Source organism: Delphinapterus leucas, chromosome 13 (genome assembly GCF_059928025.1).
Source record: "Delphinapterus leucas isolate spDelLeu-1000000601 "Yukka" chromosome 13, BTC_Dleu_Yukka2, whole genome shotgun sequence".
NCBI classification, from domain to species: domain Eukaryota; kingdom Metazoa; phylum Chordata; class Mammalia; order Artiodactyla; family Monodontidae; genus Delphinapterus; species Delphinapterus leucas.
The window spans coordinates 73222074-73244527 of NC_143141.1; the positions used below are offsets into that span (position 1 = coordinate 73222074).

Below are 22454 nucleotides of genomic sequence, written 5' to 3' on the forward strand. Positions count from 1 at the left end.
AAGATAGTCTAATCTGAGGCAACAGGAATGGAGAAGAGTCAGAGATTTGTTCATTACAGAAATAAATGCTTGAAAAAAAATTTTAATAGAAAAATAAATGCTTGAAGTTGTCAAGTTGAGAGCTGTTCATCGGACAAGCATTGTAGATACCCCGTATTAGAGGAACTGCAGCCTCGACTGCACCCGATTTTGCACTCTCAGAAAGGAGTCAGTCCTAAGCCACAGCGCAGCCTTAGCTGTCTTTAGGCCACTTAGGGCAAATGGGACGGGAGCCCCCCTTGCTCTAGATTTTAAATCTTAGCTAGCTTCTCCCATGCTTTTCTTAAATGTTTTGTGTAACCACGGTAATTTAATGGATGAGATTATCTGGGAAGAGAAAGATTGGTTTACCCCACCCTTTCCTGTTTGTTTATACATCCTGAACTCCACTATTCGGTGTGTGGAGACCTGTGAGATTTACACAGCTTTAAATGCCTCAGGAAAGGGCGGAAGTTTGTTACATTCTTTCTCCAGCAGCATCCTACTTCCCAGGGAGGGAGTGGGGCAAGGCCTACGACCAAGGGGAGGGTCCAAGCCCGAGGATCACTTGAGTAGAGCGTCCCCATGCCAGGCTTTTCTACTGCTCTTCCCTTTCACTGTGTTTCCGTCTTGGGTCCATCCTTGACTTCACTAGTGGCTGGATCTGCTGGGGGCTGCCCTGAGGGGGAAGCCGGAGTCGTCCCCCGAGGCAAGGATTCCTTTGTCTCCCAGTCTCCGGCTCGACGGCGGGGCTGCAGGTCAATATTCTCAAGTCAGCCCGGCCCTGCCCGCCACAGGCCGGTAGTGTCGACAGAAAGCCAGGATTCCGCGCTCGGGAGCGACACTCAGGCCTGGGTACTCGCACTGTCGAGGCTCGAGTAGAAGCCGCGTGGGAACCGGCGGGGGCGCGACGACTATCACCGCGCAGGCGTCAGCTCCCTTCGGGACACTGCAATTCCCATAAGGCTGTGCAGCGGCGTCCCCTGCGCCGCCAAGGCCCGGGAGCTGCGCCCGCTGCGACAGGGCTCGGGGACGCTCGCCGCACTGCATTATGGGATACATAGTCTAATAGAAAACGTCCTGGGGCACAAACTCCCAACCAAGCCCACGTGTTTACCTTGTACACGGGGGGGAGGGGGGTCGTCAATGAAGAGTAGCTACCAGGTTGCGTCATAAAACGGCGACCAGACAGGCGGCGCCATCTTCGAACTTGGACTTCCGGAAGGACTTTGGTGAGGGTGAGTGTACCACAGCGGGATGTGCGGGGCCCCACGATTACTACCCCCCCACCCCACTTCTTTTTCGGTAGCACTAAGATATTGGGAACCAACTCCGGCTCCGCTTTTCCGCCTCTGCACAGCATCGCGACCTCCAGCCCCTGAACTCCTCCGGAAACCGTCGTGGTCCCCACCTCCCTAACCCACGGTGGCAACCGTGCATCCCCCATCTCTGCTCTCCTCGGGTCTCGCCTTCTTTCCCCACGCGGTGTCTGTAACACCTCGTCCTGTGTCCCGGCCGCGGCGCTGCCTACATTGCAACCCTCGGACTCTGCGAACCTACCGTAGTCCTCAGCCTTACGAAACTCAGGGCTCGCTTCCCGAACAGGCTAGTGGTGAAAGCTACCCGACGCCCAGGACTGAGAAAGGGCAGGCGGTCACCCCTAGAGAGGTAGCGGGTCGGTCTTTTCATTCTGCTGTGTTCCAGCCTCTTCCTCGGTGAGGCTCTTCTAACCCTGGGGGTTGTGCCCCGCGCGCTGCAACCTCATTGGCGCAGCCAGGGGCCAGTTATGTTTCCCAATCTAGTCCTTTTATCCCGCAGCAACTTGGCTTTCTGTTGGGGAAGGCAGAGGTGGTGACTTCAGCTTCACCCGTGGTAACTCACTTTGTTAGAGGGGTGCAGGGTATGGCCAAGGCTTATAGCCCCAGGGGCATATTGTTACACAAATCTGTCATTCCTGTGCCTTCGTCTCTTTTGGCCACCCCTTCTTATCAACTGTAGTATTGTTTTCTTAGTAATTTTCTTTAAATTGATTTAATTTTAAGATTTAAGTGTTTAGTCTTGATCTAAACAATGTAGATGAAACCATGGGTTTCATGGACTAGTTATAGTTTTCTTTTTATATATACAAGTTAAAATAAAAACACAATTAGTCAAATAAAATCGTTCATTTTTGTATCTCAGAAATCATCTTGCATACCACCAGTTGTACCATAGGAACACTTTGGGAGACAATGTATTAGACCAAACAGTGTGTGTAAAGTAACTCCATACTTGAGGAGCAGTGTTATCTAATCATTTTCCACATCTGGGGAGATCAGGCTGGCAGCCTTGGAGCAGCATGGGAACCAGAAAAGTTGGGGTGCCGATGCAAAATTTTATAAACTCTGGTACACATTTACTAAACATCCTTTACTTGTGCCCAGGATTTGCATTGTGTAGTCAAAAATGGAAATTAACCACCAATGCCATGCCTTCTATGAGAAGTGAATCCTTACAGAGATTTTTGTACCTTGAGAAGTTAGTTGTTCAATCAACAAAGGTTAATTATTGTGCTTACCACGTACCAGGTTCTAGATACAATAGTGAGTCAGATAGACAAGAGCCCTATCTCATGAAACTTTTAAGGAAGATAGATATGGAATAAGTAAATACCCGTATCTCTTATGATAAGAAAATTCCAGACGGGCTAAAGAGCTACATGTAAAATCCAAAACTAGAAAAATTATTAGAAGAAAATAAAAGAAGATATCTTATATTCTGATATATCAGTGGGGTAGGAAATGCCTTTTTAAGACACAAACAGGGGAATTCCCTGGTGGTCCAGTGGTTAGGACTCTGCACTTCCACGGCAGGGGGTACGGGTTCGATCCCTGGTCAGGGAACTAAGATCCCCGCATCATGCAACATGGCCAAAAAAAAAAGACACAAACAGAAGCCATAAAGGAGAAGACTGAGAAATTTAACTCATAAAATTTAACTTCAGTTTAGCAAGAAGCATAAGCAAAGTTTTTTTAAAAGGTAGATACAGAGAGAAAATATTTGCAACATAAATAACTGCACAGATAAATAAGGAATGATCAATTTGTCTTATAGAAATATGGACAAATTCTGTGTATCGGCAATTCATAAAAGACAGATGTCCAACATATAAAAAGAAGTTGCTAATCTCAATTATTACCAGGACAATGCAAATAAATACAGTAGGGAAGAATTCTTTCACCCATCAGACTGGCAAAAATCAAAGATTGACAAGGGGTGGTAAAATGGGTATACCCATTTTTACAGTTAGTAAGAGTATAAATTGCTTTTCACCTTGGTGACCTGTTTGGCAGTATCTATTAAATTTTGGAATGTGTATACCCTTTAACCCAGTACAGTAATTCCACTTCAGATGATTATTCTAGAAAAATAATTTCTCATTAATGAAGAGATCTATACTAGAATATTCACTGCAGTATTATTTGTAATAGTATTATAATCCAATTGTCCATTAAATGGGAAATACCCAAATAAACTATAATCCTATGGAACACCATATAGTAACTAAGAAGAATGAAAAAGATGTATGTGGAAAAATGATACGGAAAAATCTTTAAGACATGTAGAAATTCTCTTAACTGATTCCATTTAACTAGCTCCCTCTGTTAACTGACATTCTCCATTTCCCGCATAAAGCATACTTTACTGATGCCCATGGCACACTGAATTCTCGAAGCCTGTAGATTTTTTTCCTATAGGCCCGGTCACTCTAAGTAGTTGAACTGAATGCTTGCCAAGAGTCATTGTATTGGTTCGAACATTTTTAATATAAGTTGATTTGTCACTATGTTTATATAATTGTGACATATATTTAAATTTTAAGGAAATTTGAGTATGTAAGAGTTACTGTTTCTATTAAAAGTAAGTTGAAACATGGCAGATATACAGGTGTTTTATTGTTGTTCTTTATATTCTACACTTATTTATAAGTATTTTGTATCAACTAAAGATTTTATAAAAACAATTCTCAAAAAGAAAAGAAAGCAAACTAAACTGAATACTTTGGAGAGACAAAAGTGGTGAGTTTGCAAACAAGCAAAAAAGCTACCAAACGTGTAAGACACCTGTAAAAGACAGGAAATTTTGTAAACATCTGGAAGGTTACTGGACTTGAATTGCTTCTCAAGAAAAGAGAATGTTTCAAGAAACAAGTGGTAAGGAGCCTTGGTGCTGCTGAGAGGTCAAGTTAAACGAGACTGAGAAGAGTATTGGACTAATTGACACAACAGTTATTGATCACTTTAGCTTCAGTGATGAGTTGAGGGCAATCTCCTAGTTAGGATGCAGCAGGGTGATTAAAACATCAAGGGCAGACAGCTCTTAAAGTTTGGCTGTGAGGGGCAGGAGGATATTAGTTGGAGAACTGGGTTGAAGGATAGTTGTATTTGTGTTAAGATGAAAATTAAAAAATAAATGTTTATTTTTAAAATTTTATATTATTTATTTATTTTGGGGAGGCACATATTTTATTTATTTTGGCGGGGGTGGGGGGTGGCGCACCATACAGCATGCGGGTTCTTAGTTCCTCCACTACGGATTGAACCCGTGTCCCCTGCAGTGGAAGCGCAGAGCCCTAACCACTGTACCACTAGGGAATTCCCGTTAAATTCTGTTTAGAAGGAGCCAGTGGAAAGGAAAAGGATAAACATCTTCATTTTCTTTCGGTGGGGCAGGAGGGGGCATGGGGCTAGAACACAAGTGGAAAGTTTGGCTTTGGAAAGTGGATGAGGGGCTCAGAGGCAGGGAGTGTTAGGTTATCTGACAAGAAATTGAAGTATGGTTTTTGATCGTTTAAGAAATCTGAGGCTAAGTTATCTGCTGAGGACTAGGGTATCAGACGTTGGAGGAGAGAGGGTATGGGAGCTGATTAGAGAGAACGTGTGCTCAACTAGTGCTCAACTAGAACGCTAGTGCTCAACTAGCTTACATGCTCCCATGGAGAAGATGGGTGATTGGTTCATCCAGGCTTGAATTTTGCCGGGCCTGTGGAACAAAAAGACAAAAAGAAAGGAAGTTTGTAATATCAACAGGAGTCTGATTAAAATAAAGAAGTCTAAACTAGATGGTTTGTGGCTGACATAGGGAGAAATTGGAGAGATCAGTGGATTAATTAATGTGGTTAAAGAATAGATATAGTGATAGTAGTTGAGCAATCTAGCTGTAATGATGGGAGGTTGTGATCAGATATTGGGTGTCTTAGTGATTTTAGAGGTTGAAAGGTTTTATATGCTGACAAGGTTCAGGTGTGACAGTGGAGTGACTAGCAGTGATTTAGCTGAACTTTACGAGCTTGGAAGGAACAAGGTTTTTACAAGATGGGGAGGACTATTGGTCAAGAATTGACACTGGAGAGGAATTGAGAAAATACTGATCCTACTTTCTACCCTGGGGTAAGTGGGATGTGAGAGAATGAGCACCCTCCATCTGAGAGCCTGGAAAGCTAGAAATTTCATTTCCTGGAATTTTTCCATCCAAGATTCTGAATATGATTTAGGCCTTGCCAATCAAACGTGCTCTTGAGGAACTCAAATTTGGACTTGAGTTTAGAGAGGAGGCAGGCCAGAAGGCATGCATTTTGCTGTTGCAGTTAGTGGCAGTGATACGGCTCTGGATCTGGGAGCCAGAGAAGAGTCTTCCTCAGTTGGTCACTTTCTGATTATTGCAGAAGCAGCTTATTTATGGAGCTGTCAGCTATGGCAGGGGCTTCTTGATCCAGCTTCTGGCTCCCCACCATGGCAGAGGAGAAGCCATGTGGTTCTTGAACCAGCAGCTGTAAACAGCTTCTCAGTTTGACAATACTTGTTCCTAAACGTTTTTTCCCCAACCCTTCCAGTGATCCTCTATGCAGGTGGTTTTCAAACTTGAGTATGCAGCAGAATCACCTGAAAGTCTTGCTGTAACATGAAGTGCTGGCCCCATCCCAGAGTTTCTGATTCAGTAGGTCTGGGGTAGGACTGGAAGTTTGCACTTAACTGACTTCCAAGTGGTGTGCCAGTTTTGGGACCACCCTTTGAGAACCACTGATGTGAACCATTTAATACCCTGTAATAAATCCCTTTTATTTATCTTGTTTCTGTCACCCTTGTGTTGTTTTTTTTTCTTTTCTCTTTGTGTGTGTGTGTGCTTCCATTATTTTTAATGATCTTTTATTATGTGGTCTTTTAAAAAATTCCGTTTCTTAGCCCTATTGGGTATTTTGGAAGCAATATAGTATACTGTTTTTAGTTCTATTAAACATCTAAATGGTATTAGTAGGGAGTTCCCTGGTGGCCTAGTTGTTAGGATTCCAGGTTTTCACTGCAGTGGCTAGGGTTCAATCCCTTGTCCAGGAACTGAGATCCCGTAAGCCACACGGTGCAACCCCCCCAAAAAAAATGGTATTAGTAAATCTATATTTTTCAATTTGTCAGCCTTAGAAGCAAAATTAAGAACTTCTTCTTTTGCCCCAATCTACTACAATCAGAATATTGGTATTTTTACATTGTGGGACATTGAAATTTTTAATTTATAATCTGTTTTATACCTGTAGTTACCACAGTTAATGATGTGTCACTGGGTTAAATCCTTACTGCCAGCCTTTTAATAACACAACTTCTCCATTAGCAAGTTCTTTATATTGACTTATCTTTCATTGGCTAAATTAGGTCTTCAAGTGTATTTTTTTAGAAACTTGCATATTTAGAATGTCATCCCATTACCTTTACATGAATGACAGTTAAGTAAAGAATTCTCCTGATCCTTTTCATGTTTCTTTATCTTCTGGCGTCAAATGTTTCTGAGAACTCTGAGGCTGACCTGATTTTTTTTTTTTTTCCTCTCTTTGTAGGAGAAATTTAGTATCTTCACTTGTATTTCTTGGTCTTAATGAGTATTTATTGATTTTTGTCTTCCTTTTGCACCATAAGCCCTTTTGATCTATAGACTGAGATCTTCCTTTATGTTAGGAAAGTACACATTTCTAGTTTTCATTTCAGGAAATTTTCTTTTGTTAGGTCTTTGAACATGTTTTTTTTCTGTTCCCATTTTTCTTCTCTCTTCTTCAGGAACATCAATTATTCATATGTTGGCTTTCCACTTTCTCTTTTCATCCATATCATCTTCTCACTAATCACTTTTATCTCTTTACAACCTGTGTGGTTTTTTTCAAACATGTCTTTCATATCACTGATTGTCTTTTCAGTAGTATGTATAGTTTCAGCATTTTGCTTCTCTGGTTTTCATTTCTTTGATTTTATTCTTTTACTCAGTTTCTTTCCTTATGACTGCCAGCTCATTTTTTTTTTGCCTTGCCATTGTTTTATTTCTTCTTCGGTCTCTTAAATCTTGGATTCCACAGTCCCTTTGGCTTTTTTGAAAGAATAGAAGCTTTTGTTGGAAAATTTCTTGTTTTCTGGAGACTTTCTTTGAAAGGGTACTTTTCACCTTTTTCATTTGTGTCCTTTATATTCTTTCCATAGTAACTATGCATAGGTCCCATTGGATCCTTTTTGCTTATTACTAATTTTGAATGGAGTAGTTCTCTCAGGGTTTGCTGTTTACCAGAGAACAATGTAGGTGGATTCTCACTGACCTCTATTTACCTTGATAGTGTTATACTATATCCCTAGCATATGATGTTATAATGTATCCTTAGCACCTGAATTAAAGAGTTGGCTATTGTTATAGTTTATAATGATAGACTGTAGCTTCCTCAAGAGAGAAAGTTGGAAACTTTAATTTGTATGATATTTCTTGTGGTATATGTATTAGCACACTTTTCCACTGAGGCTGATGAGTTCTTTATCCTTAAGACATATATAGACCTATGGAGGGGTTCCTCCTGGGATCTGAGCTATTTCTTCCCTTTTGTTACAGACAAGTAGGTTATTCTGGCCAGAAACTGGGCCCTTGCAGAGTTCTGTGTTGCTCAGGTTTTTGGTTTGGTAGTCAGTGTGTTGTTTATCTCTGTCAGTTTACTTTGGTCCATGGTTGCACAGCTGGTTTCCTGGGTTTGAAGAAAATGAAGATTCATGACCATTTTTTAGTCTATTCTTCAGTGTGGAAATGGTCTCTTAATGTAGTAGGATGTTCCTTAATTGTCTCATAGGCTACCACCTCCCCCATCCAGCTGAAAGATTGCTAGCAGGACACTAGAGAATTACTTGTTCTTAAATAAATCTGTACCTTGACTAATATTCACAAAGATGGATGTCAGCTCTAGTCATCCTGTCCTCCTTCAATTTGATGTAAACTGTATAGCATCTGGCAGCTATTCCTTATAGTCTATTCTAGAAACTTGCGGCCCTTTCCTACATTCATAACAGGTGATTTTCTCTCGCTCTCTTTTTTTTTTTTTGAGGGGGAGGGGATGATTCATTTCATTGGGTTTCAGGGAGAGGAGTTAAATAATTGTTCACTCACTTTAAATGATCTAAATAAAGCACTTAGTACAATACTTGGCACATAGTAAGCATTTAATAAATGGTAGCTTTATTATTGCTTGTTTGTTTATTGTCAGCTCCACTAACATGTGAGTTCCGTGAGGTCAGGGACCTTGTCTGTCTTGTTTATTGTCATGTTACCAGTTCCTAGAATGGTGCCTGACATATAGAATATGCTTAGTAATTATTGCTGAATGAATGAATGATCAGAGAGCTTGGGTTTCTGGTTGGTGGGGAAGGTGGGGGGAGGTTGGAGAAATGATTGTGAGAAGAGAAAGACAGGAAAGTAGAAAAATCTGAGCCAGTGCAAATAGCTTTTACCTTCTACTCACTTGTATGTCTCTTATATGCAGGCGCAGCCATTTTAGGGGGTGCTGATGGATCCCTACGGGGTCGGCTGTGTTGCTCTGGAGGAGGCCGGCCCCGTGGGGAACATGACTGTGGTAGACTCTCCTGGACAAGAGGTGCTAAAACAGCTTGATGTCAAGGCCTCTTCAGAAACAACCAGTGTGGAGGCTTCCATAGAGACATCATTATCTACCCCTTTGCCTGGATTTGAGGATTCTCTTGATGAGAGGAGGCTCCCTCCAGAACAGGAAACCCTCTCCAGACTGGAACAGCAAGGTATGTCCCTTGACCTTTCAGCTTTTTATCTCCCCATGCTCAGCTTAAGATGAACGAGAGCAGGTTGAGCTCATAGGACCTTACAGACTTGGGTATGGTGTAATCTGTTCCAAAGAGGCTTGAGCTCTGGTCCCATCTCACAGACCCATATTCTTCTCTACAGATCTTTCTTCAGAGATGTCAAAGGTCCCAAAGCCTAGGGCCTCAAAGCCTGGCCCGAAGAGAGGTGGTAGGACACGGAAAGGCCCCAAAAGGCCCCAGCAGCCTAATTCTCCATCAGCCCCTCGGGTTCCTGGTCTCTTAGATCAGTCCAACCCTCTGTCCACCCCCATGCCTAAGAAACGAGGTCGAAAGTCCAAGGCAGATCTGCTACTGCTGAAGTTGTCAAAAGGCCTAGATCAGCCAGAGTCTCCACATCCAAAGAGGCCCCCTGAGGACTTTGAGACCCCTCCTGGGGAACGACCCCGCCGAAGGGCTGCCCAAGTGTAAGGATTTCGGGGCACAGCTTGGTGGAGGGGGGCTGGGTGAAGGGATGAGGGTGGGGCAGATGCTGGAGAGATGAGTGGACTGTGATGAGGTGTCAGGTAAGCAGGGGTGGTGTCTGGGTTCTGGGGACTTGAGCAATCTTCTAGCTCTTAACACAGCAATTTTATCTGTGGCTAAATTTGTCTATCTGGGAGGTTCCTTTCTGTACCTCATATCCTATCGCATTTTTCACAATGTCCTCCAAGTCTTCATTGCAATTTTACTGCCCAATATGTGTCAGTATATATGTGCCCTTCCATTCTTTCCCTTTGCCCTCAATGATCTTTGACTGTGGTAGAGTGAAAAGTGCTTTGGACTTGGAGTCAGAAGAACTGGGTTCAGATTCCACATATGTGATCTGAGTCATCTCGGCCAAGTCACTTAACTTTCCTGGATTTCTGTTTCTACATCTATCAAAGGGGAAGGGAAATTAATAGCCACTTCACATGGTCACTGGGAGGATCTAGTGAGATAAGAATCAGCCAAGTGTCGGGCACAGTGGGCTCTCGGTTAAGTGTCTGTGAGTGTTGCTCTGACTCTGCCCTATCCTACAGGGCACTTCTGTATCTTCAGGAACTGGCTGAAGAGCTCTCAACAGCCCTGCCTGCTCCAGTGTCCTGTCCTGAGAGCCCCAAGGTGAGCAGCCCCACCAAACCCAAGAAGAGCCAGCAGCAGGCAGCCTGTCATTATGGAGAAGAAGAGGATGACACCGCACGGGACGAAGACTTCGTTCTCCAGGTTGAGGCTGAAGATGGAGAAGAAAGTGAGGCCCCAAGCGAGAGCTCGTCTGACCCCGAGCCTACAGTGCCCCGAAGCACCGCACGAGCATCCACTTCAGGGGTAACCTGAATAGACAGAGTGAATGGGGATAGCAGGATTATTAGGGGGTCAGCAGGACGCCTAGAAGGGAAGCTTTGGCCTAGTAACTAGGATGGCCAAAACAGGTAAAAGGAAAAAAGAGCAACTTCAAACACAGTTGAGATTGTAGGGGCTGCGGGTGTAACTAAACAAGATTATTCGTTCATATGTTGAGCATCTACTCTATGCTAGGAAACACAAGCATGAATAAGACAAGGTCTTGCTTTACAAAGCTCACAGTGTAATAAGTGCTGCATCAGGAGTGAACAATCTGCTTTAGGCGTATAGAGGAAGGATGATTAACTGCTTGGACTTCATGGGGAAATGATACTTGAGCTAGGTCTTGAAAGGAATAGAAGTTTGCCAGAGAGGATGGTTTTCCCAGAAATTGGTTGTGGCTGCAGCATAGGGCCTGGGGTAAAGTGGTGGGGAAGATTAAACTAGAGAAGATGAAAGGACTAAAACTGATAGGAGCCAACAAAGGGTGTGTGTGTGTGTGTGTTTAATTATGGTAAAGTAGATAAAACAAAATTTATCATTTTAAAATGTATAATTCATTGGCATTCAGTGCATTCACAATGTAGTGTAACCATCACCACTATCCATTTCCAAAACTTTTGTCATCCCAAACAGAAACTCTATACAACAGAGGTTTTTAGGTAGAAAAATAACATGATCAGTTAGGAAAATAGATTAATTTGCAGTTGACAATAAAGAAGACAGCTTCAGTTCTCTAGTTCTCCAGAGTTAGTAAGGGCCTAAATTAAGCAGTGAAGGAAGAGAAGACGGGGAGGCAGATAAAAGAGATACATAAGAGAATTAATAGCAGTTGGGAATTGAAGGAGTAAGAGTTTCCAGCTTTGATGGTGCTCTCATACACTGAACCTGGGCACACAGAAAGAGTGGGGGACTCAGGACGGGGGAAGGTGGGCAGGCGAGGTGATGAGTTTACTTTCTGACATGTCGAGTTGGAGGTGCTGGTAGATCAAGGGCCATCCTTCTGGAGACGTCTCTTTGCCAGTCAGATATATGGGACCAGTGCCTTACCTCTCCCAGATGCAACATTTAAGGGAGCACCAAAACCCCCAGTAATCAAGATAAGTATCTCGATGCAACATTTTAAAAATCAAAATTAATGCAACAAATCTGTGGTGAAGAAAATATCAAAAATTTAAATAAAGATAGAAACCGTATAATTGATTTTCCCTTTTGCCTCAGGCTCTAATATGGCTCAGCACCACACTGAGTCTAGAATTTGTAGAAAAGTTGAGACTGAGTAACGTTTACATTTACTAAGATGCAGACTTGGTAATCGGGCATTAAAATGGTGGTCAAAGCCATGAGACATAGGATGAAATTACCAGGAGTACGTGTATTGAGGGCTGAGGAGACAGAGGGACTCTGGGAAATACCGTCACTGACCAAATGGATCAGAGGAGGGAGAGCCTGCGAAGGAGACGTGGGAGGAATAAGGAGAGACATGGGAGGAATAAGGAGAGACTACCCCATAGGGCAGGAGTTTCAAGAAGCAAAAGGAGTCCTCTGAATCAGGTGCCATGGAGACATGCCAAGGAAGATGAACAGAAAACAGAGCAGGTTTTGCGGTTTTGATGGAGGAATAAGAGCAGAAGATGAAGAAGTCATTGTAATGGTTGAGATACAAATCTTTTAAGATGCTGATAGGTAAAAGGTTGGAGAGGAGGTAATGCCAAGAAAAGTAAAAGTTGGGAAAGTGGTCTCCTGGGGACTTTCTCCAGCTTATAAGATTCTCTCCCTTACACTTTCTTCAATTTGATCCTCAGAAGCAGAAGCCACACTGCCGGGGAGTGGCTCCCAATGGTTTACCAAATCACATCATGGCTCCTGTTTGGAAGTGCCTTCATCTCACCAAGGACCTGTGAGACTTGGGGAACGGGGGCTGAGGATGAAAGGGTGGTGGAGGAGTGCAAAGGACTATCTAGCAGTGGGGCTGTGGGAAGGGCGGAAGGCACTTGCAGGGTAGAACACTGTGAAGACATTCATAACTAAAAGGCACTGCTCCAAAGGCAAGAGCTCTTTTTTTTTTTAATTTAATTTAATTTTATTTTTTGGTTGCATTGGGTCTTCGTTGCTGTGTGGGCTTTCTCTAGTTGTGGCGAGCGGGGGCTACTCTTCGTTGCGGTCCGCAGGCTTCTCTTGCGGTGGCTCCTCTTGTTGTGGAGCACGGGCTCTAGGCACATGGGCTTCAGTAGTTGGGGCATGCAGGCTCATTAGTTGGGGCTCGCGGGCTCTAGAGCCTAGGCTCAGTAGTTGTGGCACATGGGCTTTGTTGCTTTGCGGCATGTGAGATCTTCCCGGGCCAGGGATCGAACCCATGTCCCCTGCATTGGCAGGTGGATTCTTAACCACTGCGCCACGAAGGAAGTCCAAGGCGAGAGCCCTTGAGCTGTGCTGTCCAATATGGTAGCTACTAGCTGCATGAAGCCATTTAAATTTCATTTTCAATTAACTACATATAATTGAAAGTCCAGTTTCTCAGTTGCACTAGGCACATTTCAAGTGCCCAGTATCTACTTGCAGCTGGCGGCTAGCGTGTTACACAGCACAGATAATAGATCGCTCCCATCACTGGGAGCTGCTGCTGTTGGGCAGCGCTGCTTCTGTTGGGCAGCGCTGCTCTAGAATTTCTCTCTTCCTTCATTCATGATGGTTCTGTTTCTCCAGCCGAGAACAGAAGCATTCATACTGGGAGTTTGCGGAATGGATTCCTTTAGCCTGGAAGTGGCAATTGTTATCTGAACTGTAAGTTGAAGAAACATCTTTGAAATCTAGGAGGGGGTGACACCACTGGAGACAGAAGGGTAACGGAGGACTCTAGATTTATAATGGGAATCCCAGGATGGATGAAACTCTTCCAAACTTAGGTTATTCCCTTTGCCCTCCCCCAGTGAGGCAGCTCACTACCTGCCCCAGGAGGAGAAGTCGCCACTGTTTTCTGTACAACGTGAAGGACTTCCTGAAGATGGCACACTCTACCGAATAAACAGGTGATGATTGCACCTCTTTTTCTGATTCTGGGAGACAGGAAAATGAAAAATGGATGTTGAAAGGGATGATAGATTGGCCCTGTTCTTCCCTTAATGCTGGTCCAATTGGTCCCAAGGGTAGGAGTGCTGGCTAGATCTGGTCAGCCCCCTCGAATGTGCAGTGCTTATCGCTGCTGGCCAGACTGAGGGAGCCTAGGGAGGTTTAGGGTAAAACCAGTTTTCAAGGTCACATCTACTCCGATAGACCTAGACAGACTGGCCCTAGAGAGAACACTGTAGTAAACCAGAATGCACAACCTGTCATCTTTGAAGGTAAGCCTAGGACTAGACAGACTTTGGGAAGGAAAGGAGGAAGATACAGATGGTGGCCAGGACTGGTTTCACTTGTAGACTGTGACTGGTGTTCTGGTGCTTGCTTAAGTCAGTTCACAGGAGCTCCAGGTGGAGCTCCCATTCTGTTCGCATTACTTTTTTTTTTTTTTTCTTTTTTAAGAGCAGTTTTAGGTTCACAGCAAAATTGAGAGGGTTTTTCCCATATACTCCCTGCCCCCCACATGCACAGCCTCCCCCATTATCAACATCCCTCACCAGAGTGGCACATTTGTTACAGTTGATGAACCTACACTGACACATCATAATAGCTCAAAGTCCATAGTTTACTTTTGGGTGCACTCTTAGTGTTGTACATTGTGTGGGCTTGGACAAATGTATCATGACATGTATCCATCAGTGTGGTATCACACAGAGTATTTTCACTGCCCTAAAGATAGTCAGTTCTGCCTATTCATCCTCCACCTCCCCCACATCTGCTATCACTGATCATTTTACTATCTCCCTAGTTTTACCTTTTCCAGAATATCTTACAGTTGGAATCACACAGTATGTAGCCTTTTCAGGTGGGCTTCTTTCACTTAGTAATGTGCATTTAAGGTTCCTCCATGTCTTTTCATGGCTTGATGGCTCATTTCTTTTTAGTGTGAAATAATATTCCATTGTCTGGGTGTATTACAGTTTATTTATCCATTCATCTACTGAAGTCCTTACTACCTTTTATTAACTCCTTTTTTCATCCCATCTTTGACTTTTCTCTAGATTTAGCTCTATCACAGCACACCCAGAGCGCTGGGATGTGTCTTTCTTTACGGGGGGACCGCTCTGGGCTCTGGACTGGTGCCCAGTGCCAGAGGGGGCAGCAGCCTCGCAGTATGTGGCTCTTTTCTCCAGCCCTGACATGAATGAGACACACCCACTGAGCCAGCTTTATTCGGGCCCTGGGCTGCTCCAGCTCTGGGACCTTGGGACCTTGCAGCAAGAAAGCTGGTGAGGTGGGGCTGGGACACTGCCATTGGAGGGTGGTTGAGGAGGAGAGAAGGATGGGGCTGGGCAGGGGAAGGGGGCAAGGCTCGGATTGGGTTGAGACAAGGGGAGCGCAGGCTCTGGCAGCTCCAGGCCCCTCCTTCCCACCCATTCTCCCCACATGCTTTCTCTCCTCAGTCCTGGCAACAGAGCCCACTTTGTCTATGGGATTGCTTGTGACCACGGCTGCATCTGGGACCTCAAGTTCTGCCCCAGTGGAGCGTGGGAACTTCCAGGCACCCCTCGGAAGGTACCTCCCAGTTGATTGTGGGATGGCCCTAGGACTCAGAGCCAGGACCAAGGGGCTGGCTCTGGGAGGGAGGGAGGTTAGAGAGTGGTGGGTGGAGTTTTTCCAGCAACTCCATATCATATTTTCAGGGACCAGAACCTGAAAAGTTTTCTGAGAGGTGCCTGAAGGCAGCAAGCCTCAGTGCAGATCTGGTCTCACCCTCTAGGCTCCTCTCTTGCCCCGGCTGGGTCTCCTGGCTCTTGCCTGCTCAGATGGGAAGGTGCTGCTGTTCAGTCTGCCCCATCCCGAGGCCCTGCTGGCTCAGCAGCCCCTAGGTGAGTAGCACAGCAAGGAGAATGGGGCTGCTGGAGTTGTGGCCACAGCTTAGCAGGGCCTGTCTGTCTCCCCTGAAACTCCTCCAGGCCCAGTCTCTCCAGTACAAAGCCTTACCGAGTCACTCCTCCCATTCTGACTTCACACGTGTTGTTCTTGACCTCTCTCTTTGGCAGCCTGCACGCAGTCCTCTCTTTTGCAGTCTTGTAACTGCCCTCTTCCAGCACATTACCTTTTATCTCCCCCGCTTCCTTGCTCTCCTGTGCTCTCAGGTCTTCCCCCTCTTGCTACCACAGTTAATTGGCTGTGTGAAGAGCTGCTGAAGGCTGAGGCTTGCGCCTGGGGCTTGTCTCCCCCGCCATATTCCTCTTCCTCCCCAGATCCTGTGCTCCACCTCTCCTGCCCTCACCACCACACATACACGTAAACACACTCTCTTTGTTGTGAAGAAAGGGAGAGAATATAGAGTTCTCCCTCTATATTCACCTTTGTGAAGGTGAACACAAAGAGGAAGGGGCAGGAAATGCAGCTCCTATTTGGTTGAATTTATTTGTTTTTCAACAGCACTGAGTAATTAAAGAAGAGGGCACCTAGGTTTGAACCCTGAGAAATCCCGTGTTCGGTGGTCTGGTGTTAGGAGTGGGCTGAGGAGGGAGTGGGAGGTGAGGAAGTGAAGACAGAAATGTATAGACAATTCTTTCAGAAGTTTGGCTGTGAAGGGGATCATATAAATGAGGGCGGTGGCTGGAGGTGAAAAAGGGGTAAAGGTGTACTTTCCTGGTAGTCCAGTGGTTAAGACTCCGTGCTTCCAGTGCAGGGGCGTGGGTTCAGTCCCTGGTCAGGGAACTGAGATCCCACGTGCTGCGTGGCGCGGCCAAAAAAAAAAAAAAAGAATAATGGGTAAAGGAAGGTTTTGGTTTGTTCATTTGATTTAGATAGAAGACAAGAGTGCATGTTTACATGTGAGTATGAGAGTGACCCAATAGGGAGAGAGAAAGTGGACAGGGCAGGAGAAGGGGAGGGTAACCAAATGAGCCATGCTCTGGAAAAGGAGGGGATGAGAAGAGAGCCGAGTGGAGGGGTTAGCCATTCTGATAGGAGGAAGGGCACTCATATAGAACAGGAGGAAAGGAGAATCTGGGGGGCAGATAGAGGCAGGTTCATACATTTGATGGTAGAGAGAGAAGAGTGTGAGGGAAGGGCATGGTTGAAAGGGCCGGGGGTGCTGGCCTAAGAGCAAGGCCTAATTAGGACCTCAGTCCTCTGGATGCAGAGTGTCAGTTACTGCTCTTCTTCCCTCACAGATGCAGTGAAGCCTGCCATCTATAAGGTGAGTGAGGGACCTGCTACCTTAGCCAAGGCTCCATCTTCTTGAGCCTCCCTTACTGACTCCACAGCGAGTCTCCTTCCACCTGAAAAATCTCCCACCTCCTGCTGGATTAAACAAGGATTGGAGCCTTTGTTCCAAACAGTAGTTGTCCCTAACCCTAGCCTTGTCTCTCCTGTCCCTGCAGGTCCAATGTGTGGCAACCCTTCAGGTGGGGTCTATGCAAGCATCAGACCCCTCTGAGTGTGGTCAGTGCCTTAGCCTGGCTTGGATACCCACCCGGCCCCACCACCACCTGGCTGCTGGATATTATAATGGTGAAAAGCAAAGCAGAGCATAAGGAGCTACCGCTCTTGAAACGTTTATATATGCTTGTTTTTCTGTTGTGGTTTCCTTTTTGATTCAGTGTTCGCCATTATATACTTGTAACTCTTCATGAAGTGTAAAAATATACAAAGAAGAGAAAAAAAGTCACTAGAATTTTTCTACTCAGAAAGAAATAATTGAGTAGATAAACATCATTTCATGCTGCTCTCTATGCATGTGTAAAGATAAAAAGATTAGATGGAGAGATAAAGAATTCTGTAAAAATGGGATCATACTCTAGATACTATTTTAAATTAAAAGGTATTAAGTTTAATTATACTTTATGGAAGGAAAAGGCAAGTGAAACTGAAAAATTAGCTAAGGTCCCAATAAATGTTCTTTCACCACAGAGAGATTAGTTCCATAAAGATACTTTTAAGATTAAAAAGGAAAAAGGTAAAAAATTATAAATAACATTAAGTAATTGACGTTATTGGGTTGTTATTGTTTTTAAATGACAGTTTCACTTTTAGACACACCAGCAGACTTTCTGCTAGGGTGATAAGGGAATTAGCACTCGTACACTGCTTCCTGTCATCCTTCTCACAATCTCCTAATTGTGTTTCTTTTGGTGGTCTTGTTCTTACACTGTCAAGGTATGTGATACTCAGTGCTGTTTTGCTATCTTAATTCCCAGAGTTACTTAATCTTAACTCTATATCGAAAATGATTGCCTGTCTCCACCAGTCCTTTCATCTCGGTCTCCACCTCCATTGCTGAATTACTTATATTGCTTAGCTGTAATTCACTGTCAAGTTTTTTCAAAAAGGCTCATAGATGCTACATTTCCTGAGTTTATGTATAAAAGGGGTTTTAGCTTCACATGCTTCCCCCAACTTTTTTTTTTTAATTAATTAATTAATTTATTTATTGGCTGCGTTGGGTCTTTGTTGCTGTGCGCGGGCTTTCTCTAGTTGCGGCGAGCGGGGGCTACTCTTCTGCGGTGCGCGGGCTTCTCATTGTGGTGGCTTCTCTTATTGTGGAGCACGGGCTCTAGGCATGTGGGCTCAGTAGTTGTGGCTCACGGGCTCTAGAGCACAGGCTCAGTAGTTGTGGCGCGTGAGCTTCATTGCTCCGCGGCATGTGGGATCTTCCCAGACCAGGGCTCGAACCCGTGTCCCCTGCGTTGGCAGGCAGATTCTTAACCACTGCGCCACCAGGGAAGTCCCGGTTCCCCCCACTTTTGTTTATTAAATTCTTATTGCTCTTTAGTTTGTCTTTCACTTTTATCAAAGTTATACTTTTGATTACTTCGTCCTCTGCCAGCCTGGTCAGGGGTCAGCTTGTTTTGGATCAGCTGAGTTAGTTGCTGTTTGTCCATTTGTTTTCTATTCCTCTACATTTTGTTGCTTTTGGCTCCTTGCCTGTTCTCTTTGCCTTAGAGCAGAGCTGGCAAACATTTCTCTTAAGGTTCAGATAGTGAGTACTTTATGCCTTGTGGGTTGTTTGGCCATTGTTGGAACTACTCAACTCTGCCATTATAAAGTGAAAGCAGCCACAGACCTTAGGTAAGCAAATGGGTGTGGTTGTGTTCCAGTCAAACTTATTTACCAAAATAGGCAGCAAGCTGTATTTGGCCCATGGGCTGTAGTTTGCCAACCCTTGTCCTGGAAGGTTTATGCTTTTTTAAAAATCCCTTTATTTTTATTTAGTAGGGAGTAGAGGACACTGGGTTCATTCAACCTATCTTTCAACTGCAGATCTCAGACTAAGCTATTACTTTTATGTTGATGAGAATTGGAACTAAAAATATCAGGTTGAGTCTTTAAACCGTGGAGGGAATGTTGACTAGCTAATCATGATCTCTATAGCCTTTCATAATGCATCAGGTCTGAGAGTAGAAGACATAGACCCTAGGAGCCAGAGAAAGGAATTAGAACAAGAAGGGAGAACCTGGCTCTAATACCTACGCATTCTGTCCCTACCTCAGGCATGGTGGTTTTCTGGAACCTTCCCACGAACTCGCCTCTGCAGCGGATACGGCTCTCTGATGGCTCCTTGAAGCTCTACCCCTTCCAGTGTTTCCTAGCCCATGACCAGGCTGTGCGTACCCTTCAATGGTGCAAAGCTAACAGGTATAGAATAGGAGGAGAGTTGTGGAGGTGGGAGGTGAAGACTGGGACAGGCTGACTCTTCCAGGCTTGTTCAGATTTGATCCTCTCTCTCTTCTCCCATCTTTCCACAGTCATTTCCTAGTCTCTGCAGGGAGTGACCGGAAAATCAAATTCTGGGACCTTCGACGACCTTATGAACCAATAAACTCTATCAAGCGCTTCTTGAGTACAGAGCTGGCCTGGCTGCTCCCTTACAATGGTGTCACTGTGGCTCAGGACAACTGCTATGCCTCGTACGGCAGGATGGAGAGAGGAGGAGCTCTGGGGACAGGCCCTAAGGGTTGGGGTGCACTGTGCCAGATGGTTGTGAGGAGAGGAGGGTTGAGGGTTGTTTCACTGAGAGAGTTTGAATTGTGGGAGAAGAAATGAATCTAACCTTAGAAAAAGGAAAGTTTTCTTTTCTCTTTCTCTTACAGTTATGGACTCTGTGGAATTCATTATATTGATGCTGGTTACCTTGGTTTCAAGGCCTACTTCACTGCTCCTCGAAAAGGCACTGTCTGGGTGAGCCCCTCTCTTCCAAACCTTCATTACACAGGAAAACGTTCCCTTTACTCACCTAGTGGTGGTCAGAAAGAGGCAGTAGTGGGTTTTTTGGTTGGTTTGTTTGTTTTGTTTTAATATTTTTTAATTTGTTTTATTATTTTTGGCCGCGTAGGGTCTTAGTTGCGAAACGCAGGATCTTCACTGAGGCACGCGGGATCTTTTTCGTTGCGACGCGTGGGCTTCTCTCTAGTTGTGGCGTGCGGGTTTTCTCTTCTCTAGTTGTGGTGCGCAGGCTCCAGGGCACATGAGCTCTAGTTGAGGCGCGTGAGCTCAGTAGTTGTGGCGCACGTTGGCTTAGTTGCCCCGCGCCATGTGGGATCTTAGTTCCCTGACCAGAGATCGAACCTGCGTCCCCTGCATTGGAAGGCGGATTCTTTACCACTGGACCACTGGGGAAGTCCCAGAGGCAGTAGTTTTGGATAAAAGGAGAAGATAGGTGTGTGGTAATTGTATCTTCAGGGATATGGGTTATGATAAACTTATATTTGTGCGAATATGTCTCTCCCCCCTCAGACTGTGAAGTTGTTACCAGTTCACAGAACTGAATAAATATGAGTGAATGAACGAATGAATGAAAAATATCTCTCTCTTCCTATTAGAGTCTTTCAGGATCCGACTGGCTCGGGACAATAGCTGCAGGAGATATATCTGGGGAGCTTATTGCAGCTATATTGCCTGATATGGCACTGAACCCAATAAATGTCAAACGACCTGTAGATCGAAGATTCGTACGTATATGAATATTTAATAGCAGCACTCTCTGTTGGGTCCTAATCCACATGACCTCTCAAATTAGTGCTACCAATTAGCAGCAGGGTACAAATTAGTACTAGGTCTCCCAGCCCTGATATTCTCCCTGGAAGTCTTAGAATAGAGGTGTACATAATCTCCCCTACCCTCGTGCATCTGAACATATGTTTAAACATACTACTTACAGTCTTTCCTGCTCCAAACCAATTTTCTCTTTTACTTTTATTCAGTCTTCAGTATTATAGAACCTAATCTAACATTCTTCTTTCTAGCCTATATATAAAGCAGATCTGATGCCATATCAGGACAGTCCTGAAGGTCAGGACCACTCTTCTGCTTCATCTGGGGCCCCCAACCCTCCCAAGGCTCGAACTTACGCTGAAACCGTCAACCATCACTACTTGCTCTTTCAAGACACAGATTTGGTAAATTGAGGCCAGGAGAATGGGTGTGGCATTAGAAAAAGTAAAAAACTTGAGTCCTTGTATAGTAGGGAATCCTAAGGAGTTCCAGCAGAAAGATGCAAAACTAAGAAGCTGCTCTCTTTCTCTCTCCTATTACACCCTCCTCCCCAGAGTTCATTCCACGGTCTGCCCCACAGAGAACCAATGCTGCGCATGCAGGAGGGAGAGGGGCAAACACGGCTCTGCCTGGACCGGCTGCAGCTGGAAGCTATTCATAAGGTAGGAACCTTATCTCTCATCTTCGCCATCCTTCATCTCATTTCCTCCCAACTCTGGGCCTGTGAGCAATGAAATGGGAGATGAAAAGGTAATGGAGACGGATAAGGTGGGGGAAACAGCTCCGGCACTCTCATCCTCCAGAGCATGATAGACATACCTCATTCATCGTCTTCTCATTCCTACCTCTAACCCCATCGTGGTCCTCCTATCCTTTCAGATTTGTGGCTTTTTTTTTTTTTTTGCTCTTAGAGCTAAGACTCACCCTAAAGCAACAACTGTGAGCATCTCTTTTGTTTTCTGTTCTCTTCACAGGTACGATTCAGCCCAAACCTGGACTCCTATGGATGGCTGGTCTCTGGGGGGCAGTCAGGGCTAGTTCGGATCCATTTTGTCCGTGCGCTCACCTGTCCACTGGGCCACCGTATGCAGCTTGAAAGCCGAGCCCACTTCAATGCTATGTTCCAGCCGGCCTCCCCCACTAAAGGGCCTGGCTTCCCTCCAACCAGCCATCGCCTTCTGCCTGGTCCCTAGTCGTGGTCCCCACAGAACACTCAGGATGAAGTCTGCCGAGAACAATTGGCCCCGTGCACACAGCCATAGGAACTGGGGCTTTCTTGGACAGTGATGCTGCCAGGCCTGGACCTTTAGACCTGCCTCCCCAGGACTCCTTAGATCCCTCTTTCCACAGACTTCTTCTGTCATCACAGCCCCCCGCGGGCAAGGGGGTTCTCCCTCCACAAACTCTCAAGTCTCCTCAGCATAAAACTATGACTCACGAGAAACACTCAGGCCTGACCTAGGCTTGGGAGTCAAACTGCTCATATTGAGCATATTGTGAAGTGGGTAAAACTAAGTAAAGGTACTGGGTGTTTTTGAGACCACATGTGAGTGGGTGTTTGGAGAACTGGAAAGGGTATCTGCATGAAGGCTCCTGTCTGACTATATGCCAGGATCCAGTATTACTGCCTTCCTAACTTCCTCTTTAGAGTACGCAACACACCCAACACACAGGCCACAAGGGGGCGATGGTAACTCATTGCACTGAAGCTGCTTATAGTACTTACCTGAGGAACACACCACAGACACCCTGCCAGCAGAACAGTGGCTCAGATCTTACTCCTGCTTATGAAATATTCCCGATCACTCGTCATCTGACCCTTCTGGAGCACTCGTAGACAGTCATTTTTTAAAAATCTTCCTTTATATCAAGTCACACAGTATACCTCTATAAATTTTACCA

At 45.0% G+C, this 22454-nt stretch overlaps 1 protein-coding gene across 2 annotated transcripts; it reads left to right on the forward strand.

Annotated features, from left to right (window-relative positions):
* Nucleotides 1–939: 939 nt before the first annotated feature.
* GTF3C2 (general transcription factor IIIC subunit 2) lies at nt 940–22097 on the forward strand. 2 transcript variants are annotated; one of them, XM_022574204.2, is made up of 19 exons: nt 941–1256; nt 8831–9101; nt 9265–9586; nt 10181–10466; nt 12287–12381; nt 13188–13265; nt 13412–13510; nt 14603–14830; nt 15005–15116; nt 15322–15430; nt 16733–16758; nt 16943–17072; nt 19052–19196; nt 19307–19468; nt 19652–19739; nt 20381–20509; nt 20804–20956; nt 21107–21214; nt 21527–22097. In XM_022574204.2, the coding sequence occupies exons 2-19, from the start codon at nt 8855–8857 to the stop codon at nt 21743–21745; spliced, it is 2736 nt and encodes a 911-aa protein (XP_022429912.1). In that variant the 5' UTR covers nt 941–1256; nt 8831–8854; the 3' UTR covers nt 21746–22097. The 2 variants fall into 2 exon arrangements, with proteins under 2 accessions (XP_089779468.1, XP_022429912.1); XM_089923342.1 differs by lacking the exons at nt 16733–16758; nt 16943–17072 and having other exon boundaries at nt 940–1256.
* Nucleotides 22098–22454: the final 357 nt, after the last annotated feature.